General features: G+C 42.0%; 1 protein-coding gene across 4 annotated transcripts; it reads left to right on the forward strand.

Annotated features, from left to right (window-relative positions):
• Positions 1 to 51: 51 nt before the first annotated feature.
• Positions 52 to 17,695, forward strand: LOC123770501 (EGF domain-specific O-linked N-acetylglucosamine transferase). 4 transcript variants are annotated; one of them, XM_045762438.2, is made up of 13 exons: positions 52 to 195; positions 3,570 to 3,755; positions 4,526 to 4,619; positions 5,663 to 5,775; positions 6,980 to 7,128; positions 7,356 to 7,522; positions 8,268 to 8,365; positions 9,036 to 9,132; positions 10,213 to 10,292; positions 10,991 to 11,191; positions 12,240 to 12,373; positions 12,814 to 12,916; positions 14,431 to 17,695. In XM_045762438.2, the coding sequence occupies exons 2-13, from the start codon at positions 3,582 to 3,584 to the stop codon at positions 14,596 to 14,598; spliced, it is 1,578 nt and encodes a 525-aa protein (XP_045618394.1). In that variant the 5' UTR covers positions 52 to 195; positions 3,570 to 3,581; the 3' UTR covers positions 14,599 to 17,695. The 4 variants fall into 4 exon arrangements, with proteins under 4 accessions (XP_045618394.1, XP_045618393.1, XP_045618395.1 ...); XM_045762437.2 differs by lacking the exon at positions 52 to 195 and adding an exon at positions 2,493 to 2,613; XM_045762439.2 differs by lacking the exon at positions 52 to 195 and adding an exon at positions 2,814 to 2,949.
• The last annotated feature ends 1,977 nt before the right edge of the window (positions 17,696 to 19,672 follow it).

The following is a 19,672-nucleotide window of genomic DNA, read 5'->3' on the forward strand; positions in this document are numbered from 1 at the left end:
TAAAAATAAACATTGTGTCAGAAGAACCAGGCAAGAGTTTTAAGCAAAAAATAAATGAAAATAGTCGGCAACTGCCCGCGGGCGGAACACTTGTGACGTCATCAGTGTATTCCCGCCTCTCATCCGGGAAGGTTGTCAGACACCGCCTGCTCCAGGCCACCTTCTGCAGTGTGTAATAGCGCCGAACTAATTGTTGTAAGTGAGCATTATATTATTATTATTATATTATATATTATATTATTATTAGTGAGCATTATATATTATTCTTATGTAAATGATTACAGGATTAAGAAGTAGAGTTGGCTTCGTTCTCGTCTCACAATTGGGGGATCCCGGGTTCGATTCCCACGTGGGGAGAGAAATGGTTGGACACGTTTCCTGGTCCCCAGGAAGCAGCTGTTTAACTCCCAGGTACCTATTTACTGCTAGGTGAACAGGAAAATCAGAGTGAAAGAAACTGCCCCATTCGTTTCCGCCTCTGCCGGGACTATGAACCCCGAGCGTTGTCCACTCAGCCGTCAAGCTTCCCCGAGGTAGGGTGGATTCCCTCTTATAGGGACACAGGTGAGAGTTTGAGACGACGGAACAGGTTGGGCAGCTGGCAGGTGTGAGTAATACCTGACTACACCGCAAGCTGACCTTTGACCTTCCGGGTTGGTGTGGGGGGGGGGGTGCTGGGGCCCGGTACTGGGGGGGGAGGGGGGGGAGGGGGGGTGAAGGTTGCTCACCTAGTTGTACTCACCTAGTGAACAAATCCACAAGGGCCGTGACGAGGATTCGAACCTGCGTCCGGGAGCATCCCAGACACTGCCTTACTCACCTAGTTCTACAAGTGAGGGATGAGCTTCAGCTCTGGTCCCCCGGCCTCACAGCCTTCAGTAAGTGATGGTTCATGTCGTGAACATGTCTCCTCCCCGGCTGGAGGAGTCCGCCTCCACCACCCACCTGCCTTAGCGCGGGTAATTTACCCCCGTCAAGGTCTTCAACAACCTCCCCAGATGAACAAATCCACAAGGGCCGTGACGAGGATTCGAACCTACATCCGAGAGCATCCCAGACGCTGCCTTAGTCGACTGAGCTACGACATGGTCAAAAGAATTGCAACCGGAAGTTCTAGTAACCTTCCTCTTCAGGTATCTTCTTGAGGTTATCTTGAGATGATTTCGGGGTTTTAGTGTCCCCGCGGCCCGGTCATCGACCAGGCCTCCACCCCCAGGAAGCAGCCCGTGACAGCTGACTAACACCCAGGTACCTATTTACTGCTAGGTAACAGGGGCATAGGGTGAAACCTCAAGGCAATTTACCTCAGGGGTCACCATCTCCCTAGTGACCCTGACGAGGACAGGAAGCCGTCGGGTTGTCGAAGTTCCAACCCCCCCCCTTCCTTCATTTGTCCTACTGAGCTGGGTTTAAAAATTTCAGAAGCATTTTGGCATTTTCGGCTTCAGCGGGTAGGCGGCTCCGCGACCTTACTGTTACGATAGAGAAGATGTTGAACAAGTTAGAGTGGTGACATGGTTGATATGTAACCTTTAAGGTGAAGACACTTACCACCCTGTTACCTAGCAGTAAAATAGGTACCTGTGAGTTAGTCAGTTGTCACGGGCTGCTTCCTGGGGGTGGAGGCCTTGTCGAGGACCGGGCCGCGGGGACACTAAAGCCCCGAAATCATCTCAAGATAACCATCTATATAATGGCCTCGATGGGGACAGGAAGCCGGCGGCTGGTCAAAGCTCTCCGAATTTTTCTTAGGAATTAATTTTTGTCAGTAGCTATATGTAGCATTCCGGGGCTTAGCGTCCCCGCGGCCCGGTCCTCTGACCAGGCCTCCCTTTTTGACACACCCCCTCCCCAGGAAGCAGCCCGTAGCAGCTGTCTAACTCCCAGGTACCTATTTACTGTTAGGTGCACAGAGGCATCAGGGTAAAAGAAACTCTGCCCATTTGTTTCCGCCTCCACAGGAACTCGAACCCGGAAACTTAAAGGACTACGAACCCCGAACGCTGTCCACTCAGCCGTCAAGGCCCTGGGCCCTTCTTCCTGCTATTCTGCCCGAAACGCTTTGCGTAATAGTGGCTTTAGGCATTGTATGTACTAGCTCTATCTATAAAGCCAACAAACTTTGTAAAATCTCTTTATGTATGTACCTTTGCCTAAATAAAAATTATTATTATTATTATTATTATTATTTTGAGGAGGGAGGGGGGGGGGAGGCTAGAGAGGGGAGGGGGAGAGACTAGTGAGGGGAGAAGGGGGAGACTAGCAAGGGGAGGGAGGGGGTGGATAGAGGATAGGGGGGACAAACAAAGCTACAGTAGTGTGGGATGTAAATCCCACACTGCCAAACCCTTACAATCCAACAAATATTACTTTATTTCAAAATCCCGTTGGATAAAACCCTCAGACGCAACGAAGGAGGGAACCTTTGACAACCGGCTAGCTTTCTGTCCCTATCGGAGCCCCATGAGACATGAAGGGAAGCCCCCCTTCAGGTAAATTCAGGTAAAATTCCGGGGGTGCCGGGTGCCCACTGGCCGTCCCTGACCTCCGCCGGAGAAAAAGCGACCCAAACACCGCCACTGTTGATTGGTCTCGAGACTTCGGTCGATTCTCGTAAGATTTTCTCCCTTTTCCCCCATTTCTTGAGGTTTAAAAGCCATAAAAACGTTGTAATATTGCCGTCATTATTCAGTTGTTGCCAGGAGGGGCACTCAGGGAGTTCTGAGCGGGAACTCAGAGGCTGTAGAGGTGAAATAAGGTGGCCAATCAGGGCTGGGTTTACAGGTGTGTGAGTATCATTACTGAAGCATGCAGCTTTGGCGCCAGGTTTGTACGGTGTTGGGGGGAGCTGCCACCAGTACTGCTGATGCTGGCCAGGTGTGTGGGACCAGCTGTGGCCAGGGATGCTGGCCAGGTGTGTGAGCCAGCTGTGACAAGACTACTAGCCAGGTGTGTGGGCCAGCTGGCAGGTGTGTGGGCCAGCTGTGACAAGACTACTAGCCAGGTGTGTTGGCCAGCTGTGGCCAGACAATACTGGCCAGGTGTGTGGGCCAGCTGTGGCCAATAATACTGGTCAGGTGTGTGAGTCAGTTATCTCAAGATATCAAGGGTCCCGGTAGTACAGTTGGCTCCGAGAAATTCGGGTTTGGGGGAACAGGATGAGAGCTTCCTGTTCCCCCAAGAGAATTACATAAGTGTAGTTACAGGATGAGAGAGTAACTCATCCTGTAACTAAGGTAATTACACACACATACAGGCTACCTGCCCCCTGACAAAATGAATTATATTATGGGAAGATATTCTATGCAGAGATGTAGACATGCCGTATTGAAATTGTCTGCAAAATATGAATTAGATACAGTATTTTTTATCTTTTTAGCTTGGTTAGGGTTAAATAATGTACCAAATTTTATTGCTTTTGGAAGGTTGTTCTGTTTTAATTGCGTTGGACTCTGGGAATATCAGAAATGTATAATTGTGGATTACTGTGCAAATCTGCTTCATTGAGAATTGTACGACAGCTTATTTTCTCATAAACATGTATAATATAATAGTCATTGTCATTTCAGACTTAAAACACAATGACAAGAATCTACAGAGTGCCGGTGTATTTGTTGTTATGGACGTGTGCTCTTGGCGCCGCAGGGTTCCCGTGGCACGAGCTGCAGCTGGCCCCCGAGCATGTGGCATTCTTCTTCAACAGTAACCGGCACCTTGCCGAAGAGTGCCGCAGGAGCTCTTCCTGCCCGTTCAAAGTAAGCATTTATATGGATCACTGTTATCTCTTAGAATACAGTACTACTTTAATTTCAAATAATTTTTCATACATTACCATAGAAGTACTCATCGTGATTAAAGGGAAAATAAGATTTAAAAACTGTTTAAAACGTTCTATGGCATTCATCATCATCATGATGAGTTAGTTTGGTATCATAATAGTTTGATATTGTTAACTATAGTGCACAATACATTGGAATTTTGCAGCACAACTACTGTCTTTAGATGGTGTCAGAGATGCCGCTGACTTAATAGCATTGATTTCAATAATTGATTTAATAGCATATTCTACGGGATAACTTGCATGAATGTTGCTTAAGAAAGGGAAAGTCTTTTACAATCCAGTTTATTGTGTTGATTATCGAGCTCTGGCAGCTGACATGCCAGGGGGGGAGGGCTTAGTGTTGTTGCCATCTAAAGAGCAGACTTTATAGTGTTTAATATACAAGTTTATATGAATAATCATGCTTAAAATATGATGACCAATCCACACACTAGAAAATGAAGGGATGACGACGTTTCGGTCTGTCCTGGACCATTCTCAAGTCGATTGTGACTTGACTTGAGAATGGTCCAGGATCGACCCACAATGGACTTGAGAATGGTCCAGGACGGACCGAAACGTCGTCGTCCCTTCATTTTCTAGTGTGTGGATTGGTCAACATACTTCAGCCACGTTATTGTGACTCATCGCCTGTAAAATATGATATAATATAAGAAGCGTCATTGAATACTCCTCGTGTGGCAGATGCATCTTGACCGAACCGCTTGCTGGGGATACGAGGAGGGTTGCACTAGTGATTACGCATACAGTCAGCCTTCATGTCCTGGCGATTCCAAAGGTTGGTAGAAGTGACCATGAATGTTGTGCTGTTGGATGATGTGCCTCTTTGTTTCTATGTTGTCAGTACAGGTATATGATGTTTCAAAGGTTTTTATGAAGCTATCACTTTCGGCCACTCCCCAAAGTAAGGTACCCCCAATTTCTTGGACAGGATTGCATCCAATAGAGCAGGAATAGCATACAGCATGGTCCTACAGGGAATTTTTTAATGTATCTATAGGGTCATATAACCTAAGTGCTAGGGAGTCAGTGGAGAATACTCAGTCCAGCTCAGCCCAGGACTATTAGCAGAGGTCAATCCATACTAAGTGAAAAGCCTGGGGCCAGATTCACGAAGCAGTTATGCAAATACTTACGTATGTGTACATCTTTCCTCAATCTTTGACGGCTTTGGTTACATTTATTAAACAGTTCTTATTTATTAAACATTTGTGTTCATTAAGAACACAAATGTTCTTTGTGTTCATAGGTACTGTATTTGTTGCACTGCTGTGGTCATAATGTCCATCATATTCTTAGGTGCTGTATTTGTTGTTCATGGTTTTCATCCTATTGTTCTTTGTATTCTTAGGTACTGTATTTGTTGCCTGTTGTGGTTGTTGTCCTAATGGTCTTCATGTTCTCAAGTACTATATTTGTTACTCGCCTGTTGTGTGAGTTGTCCAAATGTACTTTATATCCTTTAATGTAGTGTTTGCTGAAAGTGGCCTGTTGTGTGAGTTGTCCAAATGTACTTTATATCCTTTAATGTAGTGTTTGCTGAAAGTGACCTGTTGTGTGAGTTGCCCAAATGTACTTTATATCCTTTAATGTAGTGTTTGCTGAAAGTGACCTGTTGTGTGAGTTGTCCAAATGTACTTTATATCCTTTAATGTAGTGTTTGCTGAAAGTGACCTGTTGTGTGAGTTGCCCAAATGTACTTTATATCCTTTAATGTAGTGTTTGCTGAAAGTGACCTGTTGTGTGAGTTGCCCAAATGTACTTTATATCCTTTAATGTAGTATTTGCTGAAAGTGGCTAATATTTCAGGACAAATTTCAGGTTGGGTGCAAACCAAACATGAACAAATACATACATTTAAGCAGCAAGGAGACTTCGGTTACGTGAAAGAGCAGCGAGAGCAGCTGAAAGTTTACTGCAGACCCGAGGAAGAGGTGAGGTTACGTTCCAAGTTTGCTTGGAGCGCGTTCTGCTGCGTGCAGCCGTGCCTTTTGTTGTAGTATCTCTTTGTTTATGTTTATTATCAAGATGCGTCATTGTGGTTCATGAGCAGTATTTAAATCAAATATCATTTTCAACAATGCTTATCGTATTTTCCGGAATATAATGCCTAGTTTATAGGGCTATTATGTAGAATATAACACCTAGTTTACAAGCTATTTTGTAGAAAAAACAGTATTAGTACATTTTGTCATCCATTTATTGAAAGTTATCTTCAAGTTGTTTTCTATGGAGAAAACGTATGATTTTGTGTACGTAAATACCAGTACTGTACAGTACAATATATGTTGCGCTGGCGGTGAAGAAAAACATGTGTCTTATCTGCCAGTAAATACGATACAGTACGGTATATGATTGATATTTTAGATACTTATTTCATTTAAAGTAACATGGAAAACGAACCATAAATCACCCAACTAAATGCTCTGACCTGAAAATACTAATCCCCCAAAAATCAATACTGTATACAGTCGATTCCCAGTTGTATATGACACTATCACAATTCTTGCCAAATAAATTACGATATAAAAATTTATATAACTACTGTACGGTACAGGGAATTGGTTTTATGCAGTCAGTTATTGGGTGAAATAACATATATTCTCTCTGAAAATATAGAAAAGTGTTACGATGATCAAATACTGAAAGTTATTGGTAATGAAGCATGGAGGGGGGGGGGGGGACTGGAAAGTGCCCGGGAAGGGGGGGGGTTAAAAGCAAGTGCCATTCTCAGTGCCTCAAAACTGCTTAAACAATAATTGTTTTACTATTCTGTGCTGTATATATATAAAAAATTTAAAATAATATGGACAACATGACATTAAATTTTGTGTTTTGCTTTGTGCTGACATACCTTAACATTTGACAGTACAGTACAGACACATTGTGATATTTTATGTAATCAAATTCTTAATTTTGAAACGTGTCATATTTTCCAGAAAGGTTCTTAACAAAAAAATGTAAACAACTTGTATTTATGCAAAGTACAGTACTGTATCTGGGTGTTTCTAATTCAATCCTAGGACTTGACAAATACAGTACAGTATTAGGAAGGGTTACCATATTTTTTATTCAATCTAGGACTCTTGCAAGTCTTATGAGAAAAGGCTGATTCTAATTCGAGTTGTTGGTTTCCAGGGAGACTCTTCTCTCGAGTGCACCGACCACCTCCAGTTTTGCCGGGGAAAAAATATTTATATCGATTTTCGACCTCTGAAACACCGAAAAGAGATCGTTCATTATCATATGGACGTGTTGGACACTGGCCAGATTGGGGGCCATTGCCGGTAAGTGTTCGGTGTGTTGTTGATATCTGGATAACCTCTCTACCAGGGTAATGTCTATCTGTCCACCAGGGTAACGTGTATCTGTCCACCAGGGTAATGTCTATCTGTCCACCAGGGTAACGTGTATCTGTCCACCAGGGTAATGTCTATCTGTCCATCTGCTCAGTAATGAATGTGATGAAAACAGAAGGAAAGAACATAACATAATGCATTCTCGCTCATTTCAGATTAGATAAAAAACTTCTAGCAAAAAATGCCGTCCAAATTAGCCCCCTGCAGTCATGGGGACCAGAGATCCGTCACTTCACTGAGCAAGAGGAGCAAGTGGAGCCGAGGGGAAAAATGTGTGACCGCTGGGTTGACACACCAACGTTTATCATGAAATTAGATGCAAGTAAGCACGGCACATGTGTGTGTGTAGGGCAAGGGCATTAGTGTTTATCCTTTTATTTAAAAGTTACCATCTTGCGCTAATACGTGAGCGAGTAAGTAGACGATTCGCAGTGTGACTCCTTCCAGAGTTTCGGACAAGGAACTCAGCAGTATGATCATACTTCCTTTTATTTTTTTTATCCTTTTATTTAAAAGTCCAATGTTTTGGTGTACTGTACATGACAAAAAAATATTTCACATAACAAAATGTCGCGATTGGAGTACGGGAGGTAATTGCTGATTGCAATTGGAACCTATTTTAAGAGTTAATGACCAGTTTCTTCTGGTAATTTGTTTGACCTTATAATTCTGTTTCTTTTTTGTCTCGGTAGATTTATCATAAAATATCAAATTTGATAATATCACAGGATAAATGTCATCTTGCATGGTGTCTGCAAGGGGGTGAATATAATGCTTAGTGATGTCTGTGGACTGAGTATCAGGTTTACTAATGTTTATCTAATTATTATTGATGTCTACCATTGAATATTATATTTATGCAGACTACTTGTCATGCTTTATGGTGCCTTCTGACAGAATTACATTTGTTTTGGTTAATATTGGTCTCAATTGTAGAGTTTGGGGGATATTCTATATATTGAGTATGTATATATGTTAATGCTGTTAACTCTTAGATTGTGCAGCTGTGAACATGTATCACCTGAGTATGTATATGTGTTAATGATGTTAACTATTACATTGTGCAGCTGTGAACATGTATCACCACTTCTGTGACTTCTTCAACCTCTACGCCTCCCAACACCTCAACAGTTCTGACGAGTTTGCATTTTCCCGCAACACTCAGGTAAGGCGGAGCTCGGGACATTTGCTTCATTTTGAATTTATTCATTGTTTGAAATTATCATCCATATCCTCACTGAGAACTCTATGAAATCTTAATCCTGAGGGTTGAATGGAGCTACAATATGAATGGAACCTATAATAGTTATAGTATTTTCTGCATATTTTCTTATGTAAAAAAACACACTTAATTTATAAGGATACTTTGTGAAAAAAAGAATTTGAGTGTGTTTCATCATTCTTTTCTGGGGAGTCACAAGAGGCTCCCTGAAGCTATTATTTCTGACTAGGTGTGCCATACACCTAGTCCCATCAGTCGCAGAATTCTGCTGGCTTACTTGGGACCACAAGCCACAATCTAGCCCCCCCCCTTCCTCCCCATCCCTCACAGTGGTGCAAGGTGCGGTGGCACTTATGGTAAAATTGTCAGTAATTTATTCATGGCTTATTTAATGGCTTGTGGTCCCCAGTAGGACAATAGTTGGAAGTAGTTGGAAGCCAGAGGCTTCCTACCAGTTATGGTTGGTTGGTTACATTTATCTGTGCAAAAGCTGTGACTACATTTGCCACAGGCATAGCAAGGAGGACATTCAAATGTTTGCTGATATGCTTCTGAAAATGTTGATTTTTCTGATACAGGGAAGTATTTGTGACATTTTTTAATGCATTTGCAGATCCTGATTTGGGAGACGCTGCCTTATCGGTCCAACTTTGGTGTAGCTTTTGATGCTTTCACGAAGAATCCCGTGTGGATCCTCGACAATGTATCAGGTAGCAAGAAGAGATATACACAGTCCTATATATATATATATATATATATATATATATATATGTCGTACCTAGTAGCCAGAACGCACTTCTCGGCCTACTATTCAAGGCCCGATTTGCCTAATAAGCCAAGTTTTCCTGAATTCATATATTTTCTCTATTTTTTTTCTTATGAAATGATAAAGCTACCCATTTCATTATGTATGAGGTCAATTTTTTTTTATTGGAGTTAAAATTAACATAGATATCGGACCGAACCTAACCAGCCCTACCTAACCTAACCTAACCTATCTTTATTGGTTAGGTTGGGTTAGGTAGCCGAAAAAGTTAGGTTAGGTTAGGGTAGGTAGGTTAGGTTGTCGAAAAACAATTAATTCGTGAAAACTTGGCTTATTAGGCAAATCGGGCCTTGCATAGTAGGCTGAAAAGTGCGTTCTGGCTACTAGGTACGACATATATATATATATATATATATATATATATATATATATATATATATATTTTATTAAATATGACCGAAAAAGTAAGATTAATAATTCTAACACGAATTTTCTCAATCTTTCGTACATTATGCTTCACTGTTGGAGGTAAATCATATTGTCAATTGTTGTTAATAAATATTCAATTTATTAAATTGTCATATTTAATAAAATATGTCTACAGGAAAGACTGCTACCAAAATATACTAATATATATATATATATATATATATATATATATATATATATATATATATATATATTTATATATATATATATTATATACTGATGCAGCAACTTTAATGATACCTTAGTTAGTTCAGCCAACTAACAGAATTGTCACTTATTGATACTCTAATTGTTAACATACACATATTGTCTTTTATTTAATAACATTGTATATTAATTCTCGAGGTAGATTACATTCGATGAAGCGTTTGATTGCTTAAAAAACGACAAATGAACAAACCATCTATTTATTATTTATTCATTTATTAAGACCTATTTCACTTTGAAAGTAAATCTATTGCATTTTCTTTTATAATGTGTAATGGTGTGTTGGCAGGTTATTGAAGATGTACTAATTGCCTGGTTTTGTCTTCAGGTGACCGCGTTTGCTTTAAGGATGTAGTCTTTCCGTTACTCCCTCGGATGATCTTCGGGCTCTACTACAATACTCCAATTGTATGAACTTTGTTCTCTTGTAATGACGTCGACTCAACTAAGTGCAGCTTTAGGTTTTTTGTTTATATATTTTTTTATCTAATAATTTTTTATTGTATCGAGTGTAGAATGTGGCGATTCCGCCACCGCAACCCCTCCTCCTCGGCAGTAAGAACATAAGAATAAAGGGAATTGCAGAATGCCTATTGTCCCATATGAGCCAGCAACCATTGGCCAATACAAAATGGTATCTATTGGCCCATATGAGGCAGCTCCCATTAGCCCATACGAGGCAGCTCCTATTAGCCCATACGAGGCAGCTCCTATTAGCCCATACGAGGCAGCTCCTATTAGCCCATATGAGACAGCTTCTATTTGTGTACAACACCTCCCTGGAGATGCCAAATTTCTTTTCTCCCCACAAATGTCACACCGAATCTCTCAGGTCTGGAGATCGTGCCTACCTGGCTCCCAGAAAGCACAGGCAGTCATATATGCTTGATAAATGTACCAGCAATAGATAAGGAATAGAGAGTTGGATGTGGCTAAAGTTTATAGAGAAAATTCTATACATTGTTTCCGCTAAAAGAAACTGAGAGGAGGGGAGAATATAGAATGAGCTGGTGAGAAGACATGTTTTTATGTGCCAATTTTATGAGTGTGTGTGTGTATTTCTTTTCCAATAGAAATTTATCAACAATATCTTGTTCTGTTTGCAGATATGGGGATGTGAGAAAAGTGGTTTATTTCATGCATTTTCTCACCATCTTCTCCACCGCTTGGGTGTTAAGAAAAGGTCTGTAGGTGATCAAAAAATACACGTGACACTCCTCTCCCGGGACACCGAGTTCCGACGCATACTCAATGAGGAACAACTTGTCGAGGCTTTGAGAGGTGATAGAACTTTCATATTGCGCAAGGTGAGTTGTGAGTCTCCTTAATGTATTGATAGAAGCATGTCAATGTTAATTATAGGGCAAGATGCTAAAATATGAGAAAATGTTGAAGCCGTACCATGGGATTGAACCTACATTTCTGAACTCAACGTGATTCCACTGCACGGCTTCAATATTTACTCATAGATAGATATGTAATATATCGGAAGAAAATACGGTGAAGATACTTGAGTAACCAGAGGTGAAACTGCACTCATTCTCAAGGAAAACGAGACGATTGTTATAAGTGCTCTCACAGCAGGTCTGAATACAACAGAAAAAATTTGCATAAACTTGTTTGTGTAACTTATAGTACAGTACACGTTAAGTCAAACATTTCTGTAATTTAATTGCATTACAGTGTGTTGAATAATACTGTATTTACAAATAAAAATTAAAATTAGCCAAAATAACAAAAATCACAGCTTGATGGAAATTACCTATCGGATTTTGCCGCATCTCTTTATAGAATAAATTTGTTTATATCTACTGATTTTCAAAAAGGAAATCCAGTTGGCAAATTTGATCCGTGATTTAGAGGTCTTATATGTGGAGGTCCAGGCTTTCAAGGATGTAATGTATAATATAACATAATACGGAAAAATACAATAACTCTATGAAAAAAGCTTTGCAGCGGGGCAGAGGAATTAAACCTTGGTTCGTGGTCATCTCAGACACACGTATTGTCCATTGGACCATGATGTGCTCCAAAATAATATGACTGTTGTGATCTCATTGTGTACAGTACGTCCAACATGACATATAATGTGACTTGGTACTTATAAATATGTCTGTCTGTTCTCGGGTGAAGAACATATGACTGTTGTGACCTCATTGTGTACTGTACGTCCAACATGACAAATAATGTGACTTGGTACTTATAAATATGTCTGTCTGTTCTCGGGTGAAGAACATATGACTGTTGTGACCTCATTGTGTACTGTACGTCCAACGTGACAAATAATGTGACTTGATACTTATAAATATGTCCGTCTGTTCTCGGGTGAAGAACATTATAATGGTATTTTGGCAGGTGAAGTACAGTCACAGGATGGACTTCCGGCAGCAGCTGCGGCAAGACCAGTGGACAGACATCTTCATCGGCATGCATGGTGCCGGCCTCACTCATCTCCTCTTCCTGCCAGACTGGGCTGTCATTTTTGAACTGTAAGATTCTCTCAGATCATTTGAATTCTGTCTGTTTATCAGCTTCACTCACGTTCCCAACTGCAGTGAATTCCTGCTTGAATGAAGCGTTTGGTTTGAAAACTCATTGGCACATACAATTTTCATAATTTATTGCAAAATTGTTGTTTTTTATTAATGCAAGAAAGACTCCCTGGCCCTATATACACTGAGCAACCATTGAGACATTATGCAACCATAGCGGGCATACTCCCACTATCAAGTTAGTACACTGTGTATTTGTACACGTTCTACGTGTGCCTGGTAGACCTCATTACCAAAAAAGACATACAAGGATTGTTTTGAATATTATGATTAATGTTTGCATTTTTAGCATAATTTTAAGGTTAGCAAAATATAGTTTAATTAAATGTGTTAAATTTATATTTACTGGATACAATTAAAAAGTGATAACTATACAGGTACAACTGTTTTGATCCAAACTGCTACAAGGACTTGGCTCGGCTGCGAGGGATCAAGTACATAACATGGGAGAACAGCACCCTCCTCAAGCCTCAGGATGAGGTACAGTAATGAATATTCGTTTGATTGTTTTTAGCTCTATTATTCATCTACTCCCTCGTATATGATTCCACTGTATTTTTGGACACATGCTGTTTAGTCGGCATGGAGCCGCAGAGAATTTGTTAAACTTTAGTTTCATAATGTTCCGAGGGAGTCCATAGAGAAGTTAATAAATTCAGTCGTTCACAAGTCGGCAGAAGGTGACAGCACCATGGCCAGCACCAGGTCCACTGACTCAAGGCACCTCTCATCCTCCCTGACTTGCCCTGGGGTGTGTTCTTCACGCCAATAGTCACCTAAGTGAATTGGTTTTCATCCTTGAAAGACAGATTCTTGCATGCTGTCGGCCATATATATCTTTGTGTTGCTCTTACATTAGTATAGATTTACATTGCTTCATGTATGTGTGAGTAATAGTCTTCACACATGTCTGATTTCCTCTGGACTATTCTTTTTAGTTTAATGCTGGTGTACACAGCTGTGATATTTTCTTTCTCGACTCTTCCCGTTGCCGTCATAGCAATCTGGTGCTGTGTTTAGGGCCATAGTTCTTTGTATCTGTGTGCTGGGTACAGTAACTATATCTGTTCCCTCCCATATTAGGTATGGGCATTGTCTGATACCCACTACATGCTTCTGTCTGATGGCAGTTACATGCAGCAGCAGCAGCCAGGTGCAGTAATCAACACCGTGCTAGAATGCTACTTAGAAGTCCTTGGCTTTCGTATTAGTTTTTTGGTAGAATTAATTTGTTTAAATGTGCCTTCTGGTGGTCAGTTCCAGTCTGAATGAAATATTTTCCCATGGTTGTCAGCGGGAATAATTAGAAGAGACATGTGCTGCACGGATGATGTTGACCTACCCTGACTATGCATTACCAGTCCTGGGGTCCAGAGATTGTTATCCTTAGGGAGCAACTGAGCAACTTGCTGAGAAAAGTGTTTGATTTTACTCAAAGTCTGATTTATTTTTGTCTGGATTAGGTTCTCAGTAAAGGCAAGTTGGCCACTCGCCATACATGGAATGGACCAGAGACCAAGCTGTAACCTCATAATTGGGATGGCTGGATGGATGCCTTACGAGTGCCTGATTGATAACCCACTGTAGCAAAGGCTTCATTCTTGACTCGTACTTGGGGATTCCGGGTTCGATTCGCAGGCGGGACAGTAATGTTGGACATGTTTCCTTTCACCTTATGACTCTGTTCACCTAGCAGTAAATAGGTACCCGGGAGTTAGCCAACTGTTGTGGGGGTTGCATCCTGGAAAAGGGTCAGTAGTTCGACCTATAAGGGGGGGTACTACGATACAAGCCTAAAGTTTATTCTGTTTATTATTATTGTTATTATTATTATTATTATTATAAAACTTGGAAGCCAGAGTGGGTAATTTATTATTGATCATAAATATAATAAAGAGAAAGTGTGGTGCTTCTGAGCACAGTATAAGGTATAGAAACCCTTGTTTACTTCTCTTAATTAATATTGTAAGCAAATTATTTTTTTAATTTTGCAGGGAACGCATCCCGATGGAGGACCACATGAAAAGTTTACCAATTATGAGTTTGACGTGAAAGAGTTTATGAGGCTGGTGCGGAAAGGGGCAGAACACGTCAAGAACCACCGAGGATGGCAGAACATTCAGGAACACTTGAGAAATACCCAGAAGCACGAGGAGCTATGAATGTTTCAAATTTGCCGGGTGTGATCTCTAAATAAATTTGAAGTTACTGCTTTCCCACATTATTGCAAGAGGGCTTGTGGGCCGTGTGCTTGCGTGTCCTCACTGACCTGTGCCTTGTGTATATTATTACCACTTTTCAGTAGCCATAATTTGTACAAATTTGTAAAATGCATAAAAGGTACAAATTTTTTACTATCTTGATTTTTGTTTTTTAATTATTAAAACAAGTGTTTCATAAATTGTTTGTAATGTTTTAATGTTGTGTAAGGCTGCAGTGATGTTGATGCTGACAGTCAGTCAATAACCATACTATACAGATGTGCAGAGGTCCCAGAAACATTTCTACTACTCGGGAAAGAAGGCGGTACAAAAAACTTGCAATAATGTGTGGTTCAAGTGGCAGTACCAGAAGACGAAGAACAGAAACAAAGAGGCATGGAAATGATATAGAAGATATAAGAGGCAAAGCACAGAGGCAAACAGTCAGGCAGGAACGAGTATACTGGAGTCCGGATGGAAGTGTCTTGAAAATGACATAGCAGCAAAAATAAGACCAACCCAAGCTACTGTACTCACCTAGTTGTACTCTCCTATTTCTGCTTATGGGGGTTGAGCTCTGGCATTTTGGTCTCTTTAGTCTACATTTGAAACTGTGTATGGAGTCTGCCTCCACCACATTACTTCCCGCCTGCATCACTGTTAAACACACGACTTGATAATGGTTCAGGATGGACTGAAACATCACCACTTCTTTAATTTTCAGATGTATGGATTGGGTGTCTAACATAAGGAGGAAATCCCTGTTGAAAATGTTTCTACGAGTTGTGATGCCCAAGCCACATGGCGGAAAATGAAGAGATGATGATGTTTCAGTCTGTCCTGGACCATTATCAAGTCATCAGTTGGTGTACGGGTTTTTTATATTCTGAGCAGGGGATTTCTCTAACCTTTTGGTAGCTTGTCTGGTTATAATTTCATCACAAATCTTGCATCTGTCTATGCTTTAAGCTTTCCAAAATGTTATCCTTCAGCAGTTTGAAGCTTGATGCAGATAGACTTGTACCGATCTAAAATGCAACTTCTTGTGGATAAGCTTTTACAGGTTTTAATAGATAATGAATCCTAATATAGTACATACTGTATATAAATGTGAAAGTTAGATAATGTACTGTATTGGTGAATTTATACTGGCCTTTTTTTTAACAAGTGTAAAGATTTATTAATGGTAGAGTACGAGCATTTTGTGAAGCCCTACACTAGGCCCAAGCTCTACACTACACTTGGCTGTACATTACTGTGATAATGGACATACTTGTGATGTCATGAGTTAAGACACGGTGTTTTACATTGTGTCCAAAGGTTTAGGAAAGACAGTTTTCCCTTGCAAATACAATAATAGCATTTACAGGTGTGTGTGTGTGCTTTAAGTTGGGTTTGAAAATATTTATAAGCATTAGTATTTTTATATCAAGAAGCATAGTAAACCTCAAAACTTTGTGTACCATTGATTTTAAAGTTACAGTTTTTCCGAGTTAAAAAACAAAGTATCTTCTGTTAAATTTTAATTGAACATTCAAGTAAATAATTACAATTTGTGCCTAATATATTGTTTGACATTTGCTATATTATTTTTGTTTTACTGATGAAAAACTTGACAATTACGTGTGAATGCCATAATCATTCATATATAGGATTCAGTATTTGAATTCCTGATGTACTGCATTGGAATAAGTATATACAGTGCTGTAGTCAAATTTATGGGATGCATAACAATGGGAAATTTATACATACACACCAGACATCATTATCCGGTCGGCCGAGCGGACAGCACGCTGGACTTGTGATCCTGTGGTCCTGGGTTCAATCCCAGGCGCCGGCGAGAAACAATGGGCAGAGTTTCTTTCACCCTATGCCCCTGTTACCTAGCAGTAAAATAGGTGCCTGGGTGTTAGTCAGCTGTCACGGGCTGCTTCCTGAGGATGGAGGCCTGGTCGAGGACCGGGCCGCGGGGACACTAAAGGCCCCGAAATCATCTCAAGATAACCTCAAGATAACCTCAAGATTATCCTAATTCCTGTTTAAATTTTGGGATGGGGAGGCATCAGCCTAGAGAACATGGGTGAGTAATATACAGTAGTAAAAAAATGGGTTATAGATATTAAATAACCAAACGTGCATCCATGTATGGTATATTCCACCCCCCCCCCCCCTCTCCCCTTTGCCAAACCCTCAATCACTCATTGTGTTGTCCCAACACATGCACGTTTGCCCTCACACTCGCGTCCATTCTCACATGCACTGCCTTGCACATGTACAAATCTACTTACGTACTTTCTATGATAGTCACACAGATTTTACAGGAAAGAGATGGTTGGGTTGATGGCATTTATACAGACCAAAAATGACTTTTGACAGAGGTCCCACATAAAGGGTTGTTTTGACAATTGGCACATACTGGAGGAGTGACAGGGAGATTATTGATATGAATGACACAAATATGAGGGCAGTAATCAGAGTCAATGTATCAGAGTGGAGAAATGTCACTATGTGTACATGTTTGCTGGTGATGCTAAGATTCTAGGAAAGAAATGAAACTTCGACGATTGTCGTGTCCATTTGTCCAGAAAATAAGTGTATAGAGCACCACTTGTCAAATGGAATTAATGTGAATGAATGCAACATTACGAAATGTGGAAGAGGAGAAAATAAGCCACATAAAACCATCAAATTATGTGAGAAAAGCTTTAAAACTTAAGATAAAGATCTAGGGGTGGTTCAGAACAGAAAACTGTCATCTGAGGACCAAACAAACAACTTTGTGCAAGGAGCCTATGCTATGCTTGATCAACTTTAGGATTGTAAATTACTTTAGAAATTCCTGACCTTTGTGAGACCAAAGTTGGAATGTGTATTATTTTTATGGGGCCCTTATCTTGAGAAGCACATACGTAAACTGGAAAATGTGGAAAGACGTGCAACTAAATGACTTCTGGAACTTAAATGCTGAGTCTGTGCATATTTATTTAACATTGGTATAATTAGTTTATGCTGGTTATCTTTCAAACTGCTTCTTGAATTAAATAAGTTATTGCAAATATATGCTGATATAAATCTTAACACTGAAATAAAAGTTTTGTATGTACATCTGCTCATCCCAGCGACAACTCTAATGCTTTGTATGAAATTACTAAGGAATAAAATTTCTAAATCTGTAGGCCAAATTTAGGTGACTGACTTGACTGCCCAGCCCTTCAGGTTGGCATCCATCTGGGTGACTGACTTGGCCGCTCAGTCTGTCGTTTGTCTGGGTGGCTTACTTAGGCTGACATCCGTCTGGGTGGCTTACTTAGGCTGACATCCGTCTCGGTGGCTTACTTAGGCTGACATCCGTCTGGGTGGCTGGCTTAGCCCCCTCAGGCTGGTATATCTCTGGGTGTCTGACTTGGCTCCTCGGCCTGGCATCCGTATGGGTGGCTGACTTGGCTCCTGTCATCCATATGGGTAGCTGACTTGGCTTTTCAGGCTGGCATCTGTATGGGTAGCTGACTTGGCTTCTCAGACTGGCATCTGTATAGATGGCTGACTTGGCTCTTCAGGCTGGTATCTATATGGGGGACTGACTTGGCTCCTCGGCTGGCATCCATATGGGGGACTGACTTGGCTCCTCAGGCTGGTATCCATATGGGGGACTGACTTGGCTCCTCAGACTGGCATCCGTATGGGTGACTGACTTGGCTCCTCAGGCTGGCATCCGTAGGGGTGACTGACTTGGCTCCTCAGGCTGGCATCCATATGGGGGACTGACTTGGCTCCTCAGGCTGGCATCCATATGGGGGACTGACTTGGCTCAGCCTGGCATCTGTAAGGGTGACTGACTTGGCTCCTCAGCCTGGCATCCGTATGGGTGACTGACTTGGCTCCTCAGCCTGGCATCCATATGGGGGACTGACTTAGCTCAGCCTGGCATCCTTAAGGGTGACTGACTTGGCTCCTCAGCCTGGCATCCGTAAAGGGGACTGACTTGGCTCCTCAGGCGCATCCATATGGGGGACTGACTTGGCTCCTCAGCCTGGCATCCATAAGGGGGACTGACTTGGCTCCTCAGCCTGGCATCCATAAGGGGGACTGACTTGGCTCAGCCTGGCATCCATATTGGGGACTGATTTGGCTCAGCCTGGCATCCGTAAAGGGGACTGACTTGGCTCCTCAGCCTGGCATCCATATGGGGGACTGACTTGGCTCCTCAGCCTGGCATCCATATGGGTGACTGACTTGGCTCCTCAGCCTGGCATCCATATGGGGGACTGACTTGGCTCCTCAGCCTGGCATCCATATGGGTGACTGACTTGGCTCCTCAGCCTGGCATCCATATGGGTGACTGACTTGGCTCCTCAGGCTGCCATCCATATGGGGGACTGACTTGGCTCCTCAGCCTGGCATCCATATGGGTGACTGACTTGGCTCCTCAGCCTGGCATCCATATGGGTGACTGACTTGGCTCCTCAGCCTGGCATCCATATGGGGGACTGACTTGGCTCCTCAGCCTGGCATCCATATGGGTGACTGACTTGGCTCCTCAGCCTGGCATCCATATGGGTGACTGACTTGGCTCCTAAGCCTGGCATCCATATGGGTGACTGACTTGGCTCCTCAGCCTGGCATCCATATGGGGGACTGACTTGGCTCAGCCTGGCATCCATATGGGTGACTGACTTGGCTCCTCAGCCTGGCATCCATATGGGTGACTGACTTGGCTCCTCAGCCTGGCATCCGTAAAGGGGACTGACTTGGCTCCTCAGGCGCATCCATATGGGGGACTGACTTGGCTCCTCAGCCTGGCATCCATAAGGGGGACTGACTTGGCTCCTCAGCCTGGCATCCATAAGGGGGACTGACTTGGCTCAGCCTGGCATCCATATTGGGGACTGACTTGGCTCAGCCTGGCATCCGTAAAGGGGACTGACTTGGCTCCTCAGCCTGGCATCCATATGGGGGACTGACTTGGCTCCTCAGCCTGGCATCCATATGGGTGACTGACTTGGCTCCTCAGCCTGGCATCCATATGGGGGACTGA

The sequence above is a fragment of the Procambarus clarkii genome, chromosome 46 (genome assembly GCF_040958095.1).
Source record: "Procambarus clarkii isolate CNS0578487 chromosome 46, FALCON_Pclarkii_2.0, whole genome shotgun sequence".
Classification (NCBI taxonomy): Eukaryota; Metazoa; Arthropoda; class Malacostraca; order Decapoda; family Cambaridae; genus Procambarus; species Procambarus clarkii.